Consider the following 20,149-nt stretch of genomic DNA (forward strand, 5'->3'; position numbering starts at 1 on the left):
GACAGCTTATGGGCTGCTGAGCGACTGGCACTGGTCCACCGGAGTCCAGCCTCATTTCTTCCCCCACCATTAGCTCAGAAGTTGGGGCACTGAGCAAGGGGAAATTGGACAACGACCATGCCAAACATAAGCCAGGAGCCCCACTTCGCCCCACTTCGCTCATCTGCCTCAGCCTTGCATCTCTGCTCCCAGTAACTCCTCCCCTCCCCACTCTCAAAGGGCCCTGGTGCTGTTTTTTTATTAGCTCACTCTGAAAACAAATATCTCAGCCTAGGTACACAGAGGGAGCTTCAAGGCATGGTTTCTGGGGAATGTCTTACAGCAGCAGCCTCACACAGACTCAGCTCCTGTTGAGGTGCTTGTCCTTGACACTGCTGACATTTGGGACCATGCTGTTCTCTGTGGTGGGGCTGTGTCGTGCACTGTAGGGTGTTTAGCAGCATCCCTGGCTTCTATACACTAGATGCCAGGAGCATGCAGACTCTTTCCCAACATTGTGACAATGAAAATGTCTCCAGACATAGCCAGTATCTCCTGGGGGCAAAATTGCCCCTATTTAAGAATCACTGTGCTAAGGAAAAGACATGAGGAGACCCTAACCTTCAATCTCCATTGGACACTGGGGTCAATGACTAAATTGAAATCTCCAGCACTTGACTGTGAGATATGTGGGCAGTTGTCTTCTAGTTGTAGTGTTGTCCTGAGGATGAAGCATTAGGTCTGTTCTGTATGGAATCCCTGGGTTGACTGGAAACTTCCCAATAGTCAGAGTTGTCCCAAGTTGAAATGAATGGTCTCAGGAGTGGCTGGACTCCCCTTAGGGGGCAGGCTGGATATCTTCTAATTGCTCTTCCAGAACCATCTAACCTCCTCTCCCCTGCTCTGTGCCCCAGAGTCTCACCTATAGGGACTCTATTGATGGGCTTCTTTGCCTTCTGGCTTCTAGTTGGAGGGACAGAGGAGGTGAGGTCAGGGCATTCATTCCCCAGGTGCCCTCATCATGCAATGTCACTGTGGGCTTGCTGTGCCCCGTGACAAGGGTCTCAGCTACTGTAGGGTGGCCATCATTCAGAGTGCTCTGCCACTTGTGCCCAGGTGTGATAGGGAAGCATCTCAGGCACTAGCCTGGCTGCTCATTTGATCCTCATGAGGACCTTTAGGAAGGAGGTGCTAGTATTTTCTGCATATTGCTCATCAGAAAACTGAATTCTAGGGGGGTTGTGAATTTCCCAAGATCACTTGGCTATAAGTGGTAGAGCTGTGATTGGACACAGGAAATATGACCCACAGCCTGTGCTATATTAAACTACATAATTGTGCTCTCTCATTTACTGCTCACAATTCTAGGAAGTAGGTATCATCCCCTCTTTATAGTCCTTGTGTAGCACTGCTGTAATACAGTACAGGGGCTTGAGCCTCTGGTGCCTATAGTTTGTCAGTCTTGAAAAACTTGTTCATTCTCCCTTCTTGTTTGTGAATGAGAAATGTTTACAGTTTCCCGTACACTAAAAACTGTAATACATTGCTGAGAAAATTAAAGAAGACCTAAATAAGTGGAGAGATATAATGTGTTCATGAATCAGGACATTCAATATATTGGTAAGATGTCAATTTCTCTGAATTGATTTGTAGATTCAGCATCATCCCAATCAAAATATCAGTAGGCTTTTTTTGGGTAGAAATTTACAAACTAATCTAAATTTTATGTAGAAGCACAAAGGATCTATAATAGCAAGATAAAATAAAACAAACAAAAGCAAAAAAGGGCAAACATATTGACAAAAGAAGAACAAAGTTGAAAGACTAATGTTACCTGACTTCAACACATTATAAAGCTACACTAGTCATGAGAGTGTGGTATTGGCTTAAAGATAGACAAATAGATAAATAGAAGAGAAGTAGATCTCCACACATATCATAGACAATGGTGCAAAGAAAATTTAGTGGAGAAACATGGGCCTTTCAACAAATGGTGTTAGTATATGTGGATATCCATATCTAAAATAATGAACTTCAATCCATACATCCCATCATGTAAGTATTAACCCAAAATGGATCAGAGATAAACATAAAACCGAAACCATAAACCTTCTAGAATAAAATACAGGAGAAATGTTTTGACCTTGTGTCAGGCAAAGATTTCTTAGATATCACACCAAAAGCATAATCCATAAAAGAACAAATTAATAAGCAGGACTTCATCAAAGTTAAAAATGTTTGCTCTTCCAAAGACACTGTTAATAGAATAAAAAGATAAGCCAGAGACAGGAAGAAAATATTTATAACACATGAATGTATCTAACAAAATAATTGCATCCATAATGGATTTTAAGTCTCAAAACTCAAAAATAAGAAAACAAACAACCCAATTTACAAAATGGACAAATTATATGAACAGACATATGACAAGTAAGCAAATGGAAAGATGCTCAAGATCATTAGTCATTAGGGAAATGCAAAGTAAAACCATGATAAAATAACACTCCACACATATTAGAATGACTAAAATAAAAAGAAAAATCTGATCACACCAAGTTCGGCAAGGATACGGAAGAACTGGGGCTCTCATATATTGCTGATGGGACTATAAAATGGTACAATTACTTTGGAACACACTCTTTCAGTTTCTTAGAAAGTTAGGTATATATCTACCATATGACCTAGTCATCTATTCCTAGGTTTTTACTCAAGAGAAAAGAAAGCACATGTCCATAGAAAGACTTTTATACAAATGCTCATCAAGCTTTATTTCTAATCATCCCAAACTGGGAATAACCTAAGTTCCTATCAACAGGTGAATAAAATAGATAAATACACTGTGGTCCATTTATATAATGAATTCTACTCAGCAACAATGAAAACAAAATGAACTATTGATATATGCCACAACAGAGATGAAAACCAAAGTAATTATGCTGAGTAAAAGAATCCAAAAAACAAAATAAGTATGTACTGTGTGGTTAATTTAAATGAACGTCCAGGAATTGTGAACGAATAGATAATGACATGAAGAAGATCAATGGTTTCCTGGGAATGGAATAGGAATAGGAAGGGGCAGAAGATAAGATTGTAAAGGGCACAAGGAAACTTTTGAGGGTGATGATTCTGTTCATTATCTTGATTGTGGTGATGGTTTTATAGGAGTATATGTACCTCAACACTATAAAAACATACACTTTAAATATGTGTAACATCTGTGGATATGGATTTATATGTGTGTGACAAGCTGGCACGAGGGTACAAGTGTATACAAACCCTTCTCCCTAGACACACAGGGGAAGCAGACACACAGACACAGGCACATACACACACATAAATGGGGATAATGCTCTCGAGTTCTTATGCCATATTCTTCATTACTTCGGCCCTGCCCTCTATGTACTGTCTTATATATTCCTGAAGTTCTATACTAACTCAGACTTCATTTTCACTAGCACAAGTTTTGTGTGAAATCTAATGCCTCAAAAGTGCACAATATTCCAGAGTTGGGTGGAGAGTGGAGCAGGGACAGGGGTAAGATGCTAACCTATCACCCAGCAGGTGAGAGGTGCCACTTCACCTTTCAGCTCTGGAAGCTGAATTTTGTAATGAGCTGTCACTGTATTTATCACCTAACAATTACTGCAACTGGATAAGGTGAGAAAAAACCTGGAAAACATTAGCCTGTCAACTACATTGGTATCTTTGATAAAGTTGTCTATGGCGGAGTCCCAGATACAATTGAAAATTAGTATGTGGCCTGTTAAAATGGTTTAGGTTCTTTCCATCCCTTCATTCTGCAGACTGCTTCTGCTTACAATATGGCAATTGTTTTGTCAGATCACTAAAGGCAGTCATATTATTAGAACATCTTGATCTTGACTTTATATATGGTTGAGTCAAAATTACATGTGCTGGTTCAGCTGCAGTTCAAAAAGAACAGAGTGAAGCCTGAACTGTTGCTGGGCTGCCTGCCCAGGTGTACCCCATAAGGTGATGTTTAACTTGAAGAATATACCATGGTCTATGGTCTGTTAGTTCCATAAAAGTGATTTTGTTGGCATGCTTATGGTGGAACCTGCTTACAACATCAATATAATTATAGTAATTTAAAATAATAATACAACTGGCAACTAGACCAGAAAGCTTTGAGGCAGGACTGTCAATAGACTCACTGTATGAGGAGCCAAATTATCACAAAGTTGCTTGGTGTCTACAGAATCAGTACAAAAGCTTTTACTTGATCTTAGAATATTACTATCAATGGCTTGAGGCGCTCTTATCCACAGTCTTGCCAAGGGAATCATAATGCTTTGGTGAACGCTGCCAAGATTGTCTTCCTTAAATCTTCTAGGTTGATGGGCTCTGCCATTCAGAGGGCCTCTATGACTCTGATTCTTTTTACTGCTTCCTTGGCTAACCAATGCCTTCTGTTCACATAGCCTTTATCCAAACAGGCACGATGCAGACTCTTAGTTTTCTGCTCACTAACTTAGAGCCATATATACATCTTTCTCATGACTGTACCCCCAGATCAGTGGGACTGTAACTTAGATGCTTCCACAGACTTCTCTTTTACATATAGACGGATGATTTCTTGGCTTACTTCCACTATTGGCTAAGTATATCCATTCTGTTTTATTAGTTTGCATGTATTTTATGTTCAATTTTACTAGTTTAATTCCGAAAGTTACCTTCTTTCCAGGAGGACCTGCCTCCATCCCTTTTGCTCCCCATTCTGACCATTGATTTGAGCCCAAGCTGTGCCATAAACTAACCTGTGATTCAGTAAACCCATTAATTTCACTGGCTGCAATATCACTGTTGATAAGATGGGCACAATATTCCCCCAACTTCTAAGGATAAAATTTCTTTTAAAGAGGGGAACAGTGAGCATGAAAAGGAGAGAATGTGAAAGAAAGATTAAAAAATGAAGGCATGGCCTGGCTGGTGTGGTTCAGTGATTGAGTATTTACCCATGAACTAGGAGGTCACGGTTCTACTGACCAATTTCGGGCTTGATTCACAGTAGGGGGGTGTGCAGGAGACAGTTGATCGATTCTCTCTCATCATTGATGTTTCTATTTCTCTCACTCTATCTCCCTTCCCTCTGAAATCAATAAAAACATATTTTTTAAAAACTGAAGGCACATTTAATTAAAACTTTTACTATTTTTAATATATGATCTATAAATATATGAAATACTAGAGGCCCGGTGCACGAAATTCATGCCTGGCCTTCGCTCTCGCACAATCCGGGATCCCTCAGGGGATGTCCGGGACCCCTGGCTCCTTACAGGTGGGCTCGCTGCTCCTTACCGCTTGGCTTGCTGCTCCGTAGTGCTGCCACAGAGGTGGGAGAGGCTCCTGCCACTGCAACTGCTCTAGCCAGCCATGAGCCCGGCTTCTAGTTGAGCAGCACTCCCCTTGTGGGGGCAGCCCCTGCGTTGAGCGTCTGTTTCCTGGTGGTCAGTGTGCATCATAGCGACCAGTTGTTTTGGTAGTTCCACCATAACGGTCGCTTAGGTTTTTATTATATAGATGTTTGTATTTTGAAAAAGGAAGCTAAATAAGGTAATGTAATCTGGCACAGTTGTAAATCTATTATCATTGTTACTTGATTTTATGTAATAAGAAATGTTTAGATTAAACCAGCCCCTTAATTTTCAGCCAAGTGGGAGATACAATTTTTATTTATTTTTCCTGGCTAGCTGTTATGGTGGAGAAGGGAGACCTCAGAATGTTAAGTAGTTTGCCTAAGACCCTTCAAACTAAGAGACAACCTTCAGTAAGTGGTGTTGGGAAAATTGGACAGATACATGCAAAAAAATGAAACTAGACCACCAACTTACACCATACACAAAAATAAACTCAAAATGGATAAAGGACTTAAATGTAAGAAAGGAAATTATAAAAATATTAGAAGAATCCATAGGCAGCAAAATATCAGACATATGTTGTAGCAGTATCTTTACCAATATAGCTCCTAAGGCAATGGAAACTAAGGAGAAAATAAACAAATGGGACTACATCAAAATAAAAAGCTTCTGCACAGCAAAAGAAACCATCAACAAAACAAGAAAGCCCACTGCATGGGAGAACATATTTGCCAATGCTATTTCAGATAAGGGTTAAAATCTCCAAAATTTACAGGGAACTCCTGCAACTTAACAAAGTGAAGGTAAACAATCCAATCAAAAAATGGGCAAAGGACCTAAATAGACTCTTTTCTAAAGTGGACATACAGAAGGCCAAGGGACATATGAAAACATGGTCAGAGTCACTAGTCATCCAAGAGATGCAAATCAAAACAACAATGATATACCACTCATACCTGTCAAAATGGCTATCATCAGCAAATCAACAAGTGACAGGTGCTGGCAAGGATGTGGAGAAAAGGAACCCTAGTACACTGCTGGTGGGAATGCAGATTGGTGCAGCCACTGTGGAAAACAGTATGGAGTTTCCTCAAAAAATTAAAAATGAAACACCCATTTTACCCAGTAATCCCACTTCTAGGAATATCCCAAGAAATCAGGAACACCAATCTGAAAGGATATATGCACCCCTATGTTCATAATAGCACAATTTACAATAGCTAAGATTTGGAAAAAACCTAAGTGCCCATCAGTACATGAGTGGGTTAAAAAATGGTGGTACATCTATACAATGGAATACTACACTACTGTAAAAAAAAGGACCTCTTACCATTTGCAACAGCATGGTTGAACCTGGACAGCATTATGCTAAGCAAAATAAGCCAGTCAGAGAAAGATAAATATCACGTGATCTCATTCATTTGTGGAATATAATGAACAACATAAACTAATAAACAAAAATAGAGCCAGAGGAAAAAAATATTTTAGAATATAATAGAAGTAATCCTGTTATTTACAGATTTTTAATATTTCCTACAACTTTTGTGATATTACACTGTATTAGTACAGTTTTGGTAATATTATTATATTTAAATAATTTTCTTGAAATATTAATATCTATTGCATGTTACATTATTATATTTAAAACTGAAGGCCCAGTGCACAAAAATTGTGCACTGGGGGTGGGGGGGGTGGTCCCTCAGCCCGGCCCATGCCCTCTTGTAGTCTGGGAGCCTTCGGGGGATGTCTGACTGATGGCTTAGTGATGCTGCAGAGAGGCTCCTGCCACTGCCACTGCACTTGCCAGCCAGCCATGAGCCCGGCTTCTGGCTGAGTGGTGCTCTCCCTGTGGGAGCGCATTGGCCACCACGGGGAAGCTCCTGTGTTGAGCGTCTGCCCTCTGGTAGTCAGTGTGCATCATAGCGACTGGTCGTTCTATCATTTGGTCAATTTGCATATTAGCCTTTTATTACATAGGATATTTTTTCTTGCAATATTAATGTTTATTGTAACATTATTATATTTAAAATACTTTTCTTGAAATAAAAGGAAAAGTAAAATAAAATGAAAACATAAAAGAAAAAACAACATCAACAATAACAACAACAACAACAAAAAACAAAGAGACTACTATGCAGCCTTTACTCAATGCCAGATCTCCAGGTTGAAATTTTAAAGTCCAGGCAAAAAATCCAGATATATAACCTTTGTAATGATAAATTCAGACTTAAAAAAAAATAGGTCCATAACTAAGTGTTCACTAGACATTGATATAGATCAGTGATGGCGAACCTTTTGAGCTCGGCGTGTCAGCATTTTGAAAAACCCTAACTTAACTCTGGTGCCATGTCACATATAGAAATTTTTTGATATTTGCAACCATAGTAAAACACTTATATTTTTGATATTTATTTTATATACTTAAATGCCATTTAACAAAGAAAAATCAACCAAAAAAAATGAGTTCGCGTGTCACCTCTGACACGCATGTCATAGGTTCGCCATCACTGATATAAATGGTCACAAGTGAGGAGAAGGTTTATCCACATTTCCACACAGAAGTGCTTTCCACCAGTGAAGCACGGATCTTCAGACAGCTGTCTGACTCTCCAAGGAGAGTCAATGTGCTGCACCCCGTTTCTCTTTCTTTATTAGGTATTGTTTGTGAGTCTGTTTCTTCTCACATTTGATCTCAACTATGAAGAGGACAATCTTTCAATGTAATAGCTGCAAGCCAGGCTGACATTCAGAATTGCTCTCCCTATAAAATTCTGTCTCCTCCCTCTCAGCTATCTTGACAGAATCAAGCACAAAATGCAACCTTAAAGGTGACTTTTGGCCTCTGAATAAAGCATTACAGGGTATTCTGTTTCTATTTTTCTTGACTTTCCGAGAAGTAATTTTATATCCCTTAGGAGCCAAGAAGCCTTTCCCGTAATTAGGGTTTGCTACTGGCACTTGCTCCTTAAAACATTCATCTGTCCAGTTCTCAGACTGAGCGCACAGCACCAGAACCATGGGTTTCAGAGCAGGGTGGTCACAGTCCTCCTCACCCTGGAATCCTGATTAGAAAGTTCTAGAAACAATGCTCCAATTGTATCTTGAGATTTCTGGAATTAATAGGAATGGATGAGAGGACTCTTGGCTAGCACTGAACTGAACTGTCACTGATTAACTGTGTGTAACTTATGTTCTCTGGGTCTTGATTGCTTCAATTAAAACAAAACAAAACTTGAAGGGATTGGAAGCAAAGGGCACCTAAGGACTCTCTTAGGCAAACGCCACTAGCATCTTTGTGCTTCTCTACATTTCTCAGCCTTGTTTGGGCCGATGGAATGCTGGTGGAAGTTAGTTACTCCACTTTCCTGTCCTGCTCCCTATAATGTCTCATACCCTCTACCTCCCTATCTACACAGATGAAAGTGAAGGCTGATGAGATGATGGGGCCACATGATGGCAGAAAACCAGATCCCTGAGGAGAGCTGCACATTGACTGTCAAAGGAGTGAGAACTAAGCTGTGCTGTGCTAAGCCCCTGAGATTATAGAGTTGACTTGTTACTGCAGCTTACTGCAGTCCTACTCTAACTCATGCATTCTTCCAGCTATAAAATTCTGTGTATCTAAGGAATGGCAGCTTTCAGGACAGAGGTGGAGAGAGATCTGAGTACAGGACGGAAGCACTAGACGTAAACCTATTGTTTAATTGGATGTCTTACTCAAAGATGCTTCTCTAAATGAGCCAGTGTAAAGACTGAGGGGGACTCTAGGTAGCACTTAAAGGACGGTTCCTTCTAGTGTGACAGTGACTCTGTGTGTGTTATAAGGCCCTGGCCAAACGTGGAGAAATATTTTTAAAAAATAGAATGAAGGCAGGTTTTGGGAGAATGATGCCAGAAACCTCCTTCATCAATAAGAGAACTCAGAATGGGTCTAAGAATGAAAAAGCTCACCAATTCCTGCACTGTGATGCTCGTCTGAGAGATGATGAGTACAGAGCCACCCGAGCCTTCTCAGTGATTGTATTGTAATATTTTTGTTGTGCTGCTTCAAGAATTTTTTTGGGGGGTGGGGGTCATATGGAAAGTGATTAGGTCTGGTGGATATTGATCACTTGGGGAAAATAGACTGTTCCTTTCATGTTCTTAGATTAATCCTTTTTCCGAATGGATTCCCACAGAAACATTTTCATCTTGACATATTTTTACTGAGTGAAAGTACCATTTTCAAGAAACCCCCAAAGCTTCATATTTTAGAATAAATGAGGCCTCTCTGTGGGAGCAGAAAGCCACAGAAGACACTGGGAAACCACATGGCCCGTGTTAAATCAGGGAAATGTCTGGTGGGGAAGTGAAAGCCCGTCTATGCTCAGGGGTCACTTTCTGTGTTCCAGCTCCTGTTTACTTTCCGGACCTTGGTCAGTGTCTTTTTGACAGTATAATTTCTACAATGCAGCTGGGCTTTGTGACCCATAATCAAATGCAGGAAGCCTTCAGCAGTCCCGTCCAGGGAGCTCAGTCTTACTTGATTTAAATGAGAAAGTTAAGTCTCCGTCCAGACGAGCCTGTTTGCAGGCCCGGTGAGTCTCACACCTGCAGGACACTCCATCTCTGAGTGTGCTTTCCATTTCCCAGACAAGCTCAGGGGATCCACCCCCAATAAAATTCTTGTCTGCCCTAAATTGCCTTGTAGTTATAATTTATACCTCAATAAAACTACCTCTTAAAAAAGAGAAATGGTTTGATTCTTTGGACATAAGTTATACAAGGGGGAGAGGTCTCTGTGATGTGATGGGCACATCCACACCAACAGAACAAATGACAATGTGGGGGAGTGGAAGTGACCTCTGGCATCTTCTAAGCACCCGACTCCCATTCCTACTGAGATGATATCCACAGCCTTGAGCGGGAGCCTTGACATTTTCTGGGGATCAGAAACCCCCATGGAGTTTGCTAAAATTGTGCACTCTTGGTTTTCACCCTAGATCCTCTGAATTAGATTCACTGGAGGAGTGGGGGGCATGTTCAGGAATCAATATTTTAATATTCTTTATAGGTGATTCTGATTGCACCAGAATTTGAAAACATTCTTCAAGTCAGGAGATCAAACCTCTATTTCTGGGTTGTGATCGATGATCACCAATGAACTATTTGCTAAAAGAAAGCGAAGGGAACTAAATTTTTTCAGATGCCTTTTTTGGCGCGTCAAGCATTGTACCAGACACTCTAAGTATATATTTTTATTTGAATCTTGCTATAGTGCAACAAAATTGGTATTATTATCCTCATTTTTAAGAGGAGAAATTGTAGGTTCAGAGATGGCACAAAATATCAGTAAATGGTGGGGCAGAGATTTGAACCTAGATCTCCTTTGGCGCCAAAGAACATACTTTTCCCACCAAGTCACACTCACTGACCATCCTGCTGGGTATTTCTATTTGTCTAGCATTGGGCCAAATGTTTGAGGTTTTATAATAGGTCGCCCTTTGACCTACTAAGATACATTGTGAGAAATTTCTTAAGAAGCTAATAGTAAGTTCTTCCATTCACTTGGAGAAATTCTGCTATGGACACTGCAGTGTACTGAGCAGAGACACAGCTTTGTCTCAATCATTTGTCACCTCCTGAAAACTTGGTGACTGGCAGCTCTCAACTGAGTCTCCTCCTGAGCTGGTCTTCAGCTGAAGAGAGCCTTTTAATGCACGTCATGCCTCCTCCCTGGGACAGCCCACATCCTACGTCTGGTTCAGGCAGGGGTATAAAGGCCCAGGCCTTTGCTTCAATTCCAGAGAACTCTGACGGACCACCCCAGCCTCAGAGAGCCCACGCAACTAGTCAGGGCCTTTATTATAACAGAGCTGCAGCCCACCTCTCCCTCTGTCCAATCCTGTGTCCTGGCTGCCTGTGAATGGTCCCAAGAGTGCTCCCCACAAACCTCCTGCATCCAAATCTCCATCCCTCCTGAATTTACTTCTCTGGGAGCTCAACCAGTGATGTTGTTAGGTCAAATTTTTCTTGTAGATACATTGTGCTTATGCTTATGCACTGTTATGGGCTGAATTGTGTCCCCATGCACCCCTCTTCCAGTTCAGATGTTGAAATCCTAACTCCTAGTATCTCAGAATGTGACTGTACTTGGAGATAAGGCCTTTAAAGAGGTGATTATGGTTAAATAAGACTATTAGAGTGAACCCTAATTCAGTATGACTGGTATCCTTATAATAAGAAAGGAGATTAGAACAGACACACACAGAGGAAAGGCCATGTGAAGACACAGTGAGAAGATGACCATCTACAAGGCAAGGAGAGAGTTCTTGGAAGAAACAACACCTACTGACACCTTGGTCTTGAACTGTCAGCCTCCAAAACTGTGAGAAAATTAATTTCTGTTGTTTTGGTCACCTAGTCTATGGCACTCTGTTATGGCAGATGGAGCAGACTAATAAAGGTAGATTAGAGCTCTTCTTCATTTCAGTCCCTATTTTTTCATCTTTACTCTCACAGAACAATCTAGAAAGAGGAACAGATAAAATTGCCATCTATAATAATAAAAGCATAATATGATAATTAGACCAGATGTCCTTCCGGATGACTTTTCGGACAAATCTGAGGTGTGAGGGAAGCCCGATTCCTGAGTGCCAGAGGGAAGTTGGTGCCTGCAGCTGGGGGAAGGAAGGCCTACTCCTGCACAGATTTTGTGCATCAGGCCTCTAGTTTAGGTATAAGGAGGTAAGGTATTAATTCTCAGTAGATAGAGTCTTCATATTCTGTAAAATATGTCAGAATAATAATATTTTTTAAAAGGTGAGAAAAAGAGCATATGACTTACTCCACTTTACTGCATCTTCCTTTTCAGGACATTTATTACAAACAGATGGCATATGTAAATACATAGTCTGACGGCTCTTTTAGACCTGAGTTGAACTTGAATTTAATGGGGAAAAAAAATAACAAAATTTTCAAGTTCTGACAGTCAATGCTTTTTGGCCTCTGTGAGGCAACAGTTCAGTCTGGCTTTTTTTTTTTTTTTTCCTTTCTTTAGATTAACCATAACAGACCATGTCCAACTGCCAGCTTCCCGCCTTAGTATAAAGGGGAAGAGTAAGGAATGCAAAAATAAGTTTTACAGTTTTTCCATTTTTCTGAGCCAGCTCCTTTACATCCCCAGTAGTGCATTGGGAAATGTTTGACTACCAGCTTTCTGAAAATGAAACCAAACCAAACTGCCCTGATGTATAGTCTTTGCTAATTTCTATGGTGTAAATACCCCCACCATGGCCCTCATCAAGCTACCTAGGTGAACTCACTGAAAAGGAGGAGCACAGTTAGTCTGGGGAACTGGAACTCGCTGCTCCCACACCACTGATTCCTGCAGGAAGGCAGAAGAAGACTGCCCATGCTGGCCTCTCTGCAGCTCTCTCATGGCTCTGCTGGCATGAGCATGGGCTCTCCACTTTCTCATTGGTATTTGCAGTTACCTCAGGCCTGGCTGTTATTTGCTGAGTGTGTGTGTGTGTGTGTGTGTGTGTGTGTGTGTGTGTGTGTAAAGGGTTTCTTAAAGGATTTTGCTGGCCATGCCCTCATGGTATACTCATTGTTGTTGCTAGAACCAGAAAATCCCAACACCAGGGAGCTCAGGGGAGCAACCAAGTCTAGCCAGAGCCAGATTCCCACAGGCCCATTCTCTCATCAGGCCTTTCCTCACACTTTCTGCCACCTTCTTCCTTTAATAATTTCTTTTAGCTGCATAGAATACTCTTTCTGTGCTACAGAACTCTGGGGTGGGGGCAGTGAGGGATGACCAAATGACTGAACAGCAGGCTGTGTGAGGCGACCAGGCCGGCAGGGGGGTTAGTGAGGGATGACCAAACAACTGAATATCAGTCTGCATGGGGCGACCAGGCCGGCCAGTGGGGGGCAGTGAGGGGTGACCAAACGACTGAACAGTAGGCTGTGTGGGGTGACCAGGCCAGCAGGCATTTTGGGGCAACCATGTTGGCCGGGGGGCAGTTGGGAGCAACCATGCTGGCAGGGGGCGCAGTTGGGGGTGACCAGGCCAGCAGGCAGAGGTGGTTAGGGGTGATCAGGCAGGCAGGCTGGTGAGCAGTTAGGAGCCAGCAGTCCCAGATTGTGAGAGGGATGTCCAACTGCAGGTTTTGGCCCCATCCTCAGGGACATCCCCCGAGAGGTCCCGGATTGGAGAGGATGTAGGCTGGGCTGAGGGGACCCACCCCCCCCCCCCATGCACGAATTTCATGCACCAGGCCTCTGGTCAACATATATTTGTTATAATACCAATCGATGTCCCACTCTCACAATGAACATTGCTAATGTTCATTGCAGGGACTCATATGGGATGAAATACTGGCTTACTTTACAGCATACTATGCTTCTTTCTCTCTCTTTCTCTCCCCTCACCTTCCCTTCTGCTGTTTTTGTCTTCATTTAATAAAACTGGCTGAGTAGGTATTAAACAATGAGAAGAGATGATTTTCATTTAACTCTTCATTAAGAAATTAACATTCATGCCAAATGATTTAAGGAATCACAAATAAATGGAATTTGTTCCAGTTCAGATTTGTAATTTGGTTTGGTTAAAGCCACGGAAGTGTCTGATTCTGTGACAGATTTTTGTTATAGAATTCCAGGACTAGGTTTTTGTTTTTTAAAACCGATTTTCACAGAGAGAGAAGGGGAGAGGGAGAGTGAGAAACATCAATGTGAGAGTGGGACATCAAGTGGCTGCCTCCTGCATGCCTGGCACTAAGGATCCAGTCTGCAACCTGGGCATGTGCCCTGACCAGGAACCTTTTGGTGCATAGGATGACACCCAACCAACTGAGCCACACTGGCCAGGGCAGGACTAGGGGGGATTTTTAAAGAGGTCATTACTTTACTTTAGAACATCATGGTAATATGATAGTCTAATTGTTTTTTAAAGATTTCCATAGAAATTCTTTAAATACTTATCAAAATGTTTAAAGAAAACATCTGACATTTTACTTAACGTACAGCTGTTCCCCCTGCAAGTGAAATCGGGCCCTTTCTGGAATGATGTGCCTGCCCAGTACTTACTTATTTGTGTTGATGGATACAGACAACAAATGAATGATCTGAGCACATAAAGGAATTATTTTTCTTTTGAGCACATGCTACTTTGTGTACATTTTCTCATTTCATCCTCAATATAATCCTCCTATCACCATTTTATAAATTTAGAAACAGAGATTCAAAAGGGCCAAGTAACTGGCTCATGGTTACTGTACTGATAGATGTAAGCATGAAGACATCAATCCAGGTCTGCCTGGCCCCAATGCTGCTGTGCCATGCCAGGCTGCCTGCCTCCCTTAGATGTCAATTAATCGGTGCAATTGCATATCACTTCTTCTACTTAATTTCCACAAAGCCTTTAGGGAGCCTTAGTTAGATAGGAGAATTGGCCATTTTAACCCTAACCACCACATAAGCCACGTTGATTTTTTTTATTTTTATTTTTGGAATGGCTGAATGGAAGGGGAATGGTTTAAAGGTGATTGGCAGACAGGAAAAGGAGGCACCAGAGAACTGGATAATCCATAACCAAAATGATCAGCCTCTGAAAAGGTCAGCGAGTCAGCTTCCAGCCCTGCTTGGGCACTAATCATATTGAGCAGAACGCTCCAGCTGTACCCAGAAGACTGCCTCCCCAGAGATTTCTGAGTGGAAGGGGCTGCCGTGGGCACGGTGTATCCATATAAAAAGATTCACCTAACAGGAAAATCTGGTGGCCTAAGATCAACCTTTTAGTTTCAAATATTGAGTTGTAATCCTGGGTGAGAACGAAACACCATTGGTATTATTGTTCAATAGAATTAGTCTGAGTTGAACTGGACAAAAGGCAAACACACCAAAAGTATGTTTTTGTCATCAGTACTCACCCTTGCCCACATTGTCCCAGGTGATTCTCTCTTTTAAGCCAAAGAATGTTGGAGCTCTGGATCTTGAAAAGGACAATTCCAGTGCTTTAGTCTGCTGACCAGTTTCTTCCTTTTCATAACTCTAAAGAATACAGGATGTCCTCATGCCAGGCATACCATTACAGAATTCACAGCTTCCTGAACCTGAAAAAAAAAGTTAGAATCATGGAAGTGGGTAAACTCTAGGAAAGGCTGAGACACTTTTCATCATTTAAGGATTGTGTTATAGCCATTGGAAAAGCCACTTTCATATCTCATGAAAGGAATCCATCACTCATTCATTCATGCAATCAAAGAAAGGAGTTATGAAGTTTTCACTACGCATTAGCTGGAACTTCAAGGACAGATAAAATATGGAGCTGTTCTCAACGAACCCACAGTTTAGTAAGGAGAACCAAAAAACGCAATGCAATTAAATGTCACAGGTCCTCTGTGGAATAGGAAGTGGGTCTGGTGAGGGCACAAAAGAGGGAAAGGTGAACTTCAGGAGGAGTCTTGAGTGGTGTCTGCCAGGTGTTTTTCTTATTGGGGCAGAATAGGAGGAGTGAGTGATCCTTCATAATCCGCAACTTTATTCCTGTCATTGATTTAACCAGTGGTTCTCAACCTTCTGGCCCTTTAAATACAGTTCCTCATGTTGTGACCCAACCATAAAATTATTTTCATTGCTACTTCATAACTGTAATGTTGCTACTGTTGTGAATTGTAATGTAAATATCTGATATGCAGGATGGTCTCAGGTGACCCCTGTGAAAGGTTCGTTCGACCGCCAAAGGGGTCGCGACCCACAGGTTGAGAACCTCTGGATTTAACCTTTCCCCCTCCTCTACCCCACTGCCTCATTGGTTCCCTTTAAACAAATCTAATATGTTGCTACTTTTATCATTCTGAAGCCTCTGAGCATGTCTGACTCCACTTCTCAGCAGCAACTTGCAAAGGTTACCGGAATCCTATGCTTTTCCTGTTTCCTGAAAATGAGGAAAACTGGTGTTTTGGCACCGTGGCTTTTAAACAGCTTAGAAGCAAAGCCCAGAATATGATTTTTTTTGGGGAATTGCCTGGGCTTTGGTTGGTTAGTACTGGCTAGTTTTCACCCCCCTTTCATCATCTCACAGCCATAAAGTTCAGTTTGGGGATGGGGTGTGTGTGTGTCTGGGTCTTTATGGACCTTCATTGAAATGTATATTCTTAGAAAAACCCTGATACTTAAACCATGTGGGGCACACAGAAATCGTTTTCAGAATCAGGAAGCTGAACATTTGTAAAAGGAAAATGTTTTTCCTATCAAGAATGAAAATACCCCAACTAAATGGATGTTTTAAGATGTGGAACAGAAAAATAAGGGTTGTTTTGGCACATAGTGGAAGTCCAGCGAACTGTGTAATGGACCTACTCAGCTGCCCTTATGGGGAAAAAAGTCTTCCTAGAACTGTTTTCCAAACGGAGGGTAATTGAGAGTTGGTCTCCTTTCGCTTCTACTAGAATGGAGCAGCCTCCTGTAATTTTGGTTTGATAAACACAGTATTTATAACTCTGGTTAAGGGGGAAAGGAATTTTCCTCTGAGGCACTTGCCATGGCCAGGCAAGAGGACATGGGCCGTGACTCATTTGCTCTGCCTGAACTCAGCCATGGTCACCCAAGAGTGTTGGCTCCAGACGGCAGGGAATCAGCAGTGAGAGTTATTGTGTTTTCAACATTCTGTCCATTTCCCCCTAAGGGACTCACACCTTGAGACATTTTAACTGAACAAGATGTCTGAGCTTAAAGGCAGCTATTCATAGCGGGTTTGTCTGTGAGGATCCCATAAATTACAGCACAAGGAATAATATATATATACATATATATATATATATATATATATATATATGTATATATATATATATATAAAATATGTAGCGAGATTTCATAAAACTTTATTGTGAAATATAACACACCTACAGAAAACTGTATAAACCAAATGGAGAGCTTAATAAATTGTTATGAATGTAACTGCCACCCAGGTCAAGCCAGTGAATGCTGCTAGGACCCAGAAGTTTTCTGGGTGCCCTTCCCAATACAACCCCTCTCTTTTCTCTATATGCAGTACTGCCCTAAGCCCCATGCAGGAGGCCTTGTGTTGGGTTTTGTATTTTTTTATATTGATTTCAGAGAGGAAGGGAGAGAGAGAGAGAACTATCAATGATGAGAAATCACTGATTGGCTGCCTCCTGCACGCCCTACATTGACCCCACACTGGGGATTGAGCCCACAATCCAGGCATATACCCTGACTAGGAATTGAACCATGACCTCCTGGTTCATAGATCAATGCTCAACCACTGAGCCACGCCAGCCAGGATGGGCCTTCTGTTTTTGAACTTCTAGCCTCCCCCAGCTGTGTCCCTTTCCAAGGAGAGAGGAGTTCGTTTGGCCAAGAGGCCATGTCTGTCTGGGACCCATGAGACCTTTTCTAACCATGGACCAAGTCCAGGGACATTTGGATTCCTTGTCCAAATGAGTCTATACCCACTTCCAGGTCTTCCAGGCCTCTTCCTCAGGCCTACCTTCCTGAGGGTTGAGGAGCTCTGGATGTAGGTTAGACTTTGAGACTAGGGAATGTACATACATGAATTGATGGGACGGAGAGATTATGGGGGGAGAAGGTGGGTGGCCCCCGGGGTCTGGGGGCTGCTTCTTCTTGTGTCACATGTTCCAGTGAGAAGGCCTAAGAATTTAAAGTCTGTCTTGCCTTGAACATTGCCATTCTGAGATATTTGTGGAGGTAAGAAGGTAGAATATCTTTCATTTAATAGCCAGTAAGTTTAATTTACAAGTTTAAATATTTAGGCTTTTGATACGAAGTTCTCCATTTAAGCCCCACAAATGTTAGAGGTGAGCCTGCTCAAAAGTAACAATCCTATTGTGAAAATCCCCTCTGTGTCCTTCTTTATACTTTACCCACTTAAGTTTGCATTCCTGTCCACTGCTTTTGAAATTCTGAGTCATACAGTATGTACTAGCATTCTTTTATTTTGGCTTCTTCTCAGCATTATGTCTGTGAAATCCAGCTATCTTGTTGCCTATCATTTAGCCTTTAATTTTTATAGTTGTTTAGTATTCCATTGTATGAATATTCACCCATTTTAATGCTCATGGCCACTTGAGTTGTCTCCAATATTAGGCCATCATGAATAATACTGTTAAGTAGATCTTTATTTTTGTTGTGCATATACATATAAATGGAAGTGGTGGATAATAGATATGCATATCTTCAACTTTAGTGGAAAATGTCAAACTTTTTTCCAAAGTGGTTGTATTAATTTGTATGCTCACCAGCAGAGTATGAGAGTCCCCATTGCTCTTGAAAATGTTTTGTTTTTTTGTTTGTTTGTTTGTTTTTTAGTTTTCTTTTTTTAGTTTTAACCAATCTGTACTAGGAATATTTTAAGTACACTACTAAAATTTTCTTAAATTTCTGTAATTTGCATGTTAATATACCAAAGTGATTCTAATAACTTGGAGTTCCAAGTTGAGTGCTAATAGCATCAATAGAAGTACATAACAATAGCTACAATATTTAGAATAATACCCACATTTTTATTTGAAATATGGTAGCTAAGAGAAAATTTGTAGCCTTGGAATATTCACAGTAATAAAATTCAAATAAACAGGGTTGGCCCTTGCAGCATTTTGAAATGACACTCATATTAGCAGACTGACCTAGCTGGTGAACCAACATGCCAAATATGCATTTGGTATTGACATCCTTTCACAGGGGTATGTATATCCCAGTGCATGCTCTGACAGTTGTGACAGCACTGGGCACAAATCGCTGAATTACCCAGCTGCAACCAGTCAGGACCACCTTAGAGTAGGAAGATCAGCTGGGAAGCTCATCAGCTTGCAGCTCATTAGCACATCACATCTGGTAACATCTGTTCCTACAGGAGGCAGCGATAACCATGTACTGTGGTCAACAGAAAACAAAGAATATGCTCAAGCCTCTTCAGCAGAAATGGGCATAGCCTCCTCACTTCACACTTCCTTCTCCAACTTGGGCCTCTGAGCTTTCTTCCTCTTACAAATACCCTCAGCCTCCTTGCCACTTTCTCCTTTTAGTGCATCCTCCTGGGCAAAGCCCAGCCCTGGATGAACTCAGTTGTTTACTTTCTTTACTTCAATTGCCCAGCTGTTGAGCATTGCTGGAAAAACCACACACCCTGCAGATGGTGCCATTATAAACTATGGTCACCAACACCATCTGGGCCCTTGTTACTGTTGGGCAGCCCTTCCTTGTTCCCCTGGTCAGCTTACTCTCCCATTCTCCAATTTTTCTATTATAATGACAACAGGTCCTCTTCTGTAATGACACATTGGGTACCTATGGTCATTAGACATAGGGTGCTGTTGTCTGTTATGCACAGGGCTATTTCAGACTACCTCTGCTCTCCTCAAGTCTCTGGTTTCATCGCCTGCCCCTCTACTGAGCCCCAATCCCAAACTCCATTGTCAGCCTCAATAGGCAATCTCTCCTCCCACTCCATGGAGAAGGCAGGCACCATCTGAAGGGAACTCCCCCTCTCCATCTGCAGATTCACTTTGTATCCAAACTTATCCCTTTCTCCTCCCCACTTCCTTGTGACAATACTGCAAGGGTCTCCTTTAGTGCTCAAGCTTATCCCTCTACCTGGCTACAACATCTTCTCAAGGACATCTCTCTACACACCCCCCGCCCCTCCTGTCCTCTTTCCAGCAGTGGTCAAATAGGCTCCCATCTTTTCCTTAAGAACCTGGTGTCAGGAGCTTCCTTGGCTTGGTCAAGACCTTCATCCAAACAGGGCAGGACGCAGTTGAATTGTG

The 20,149-nt window shown here is 41.7% G+C and overlaps 1 protein-coding gene across 1 annotated transcript in view; it reads right to left on the reverse strand.

The window, feature by feature from the left end:
* NEDD9 (neural precursor cell expressed, developmentally down-regulated 9) overlaps positions 1-20,149 on the reverse strand; it is a 184,260-nt gene that overhangs the window by 101,545 nt on the left and 62,566 nt on the right. Inside the window, exon 2 of the mRNA XM_059688603.1 lies at positions 15,272-15,454. Within this exon, the coding sequence (XP_059544586.1) occupies positions 15,272-15,283 (12 nt within the window). The 5' untranslated portion in view covers positions 15,284-15,454. The remainder of the gene's footprint in view (positions 1-15,271; positions 15,455-20,149) is intronic.

This window comes from Myotis daubentonii, chromosome 3 (assembly GCF_963259705.1).
Source record: "Myotis daubentonii chromosome 3, mMyoDau2.1, whole genome shotgun sequence".
NCBI classification, from domain to species: Eukaryota; Metazoa; Chordata; class Mammalia; order Chiroptera; family Vespertilionidae; genus Myotis; species Myotis daubentonii.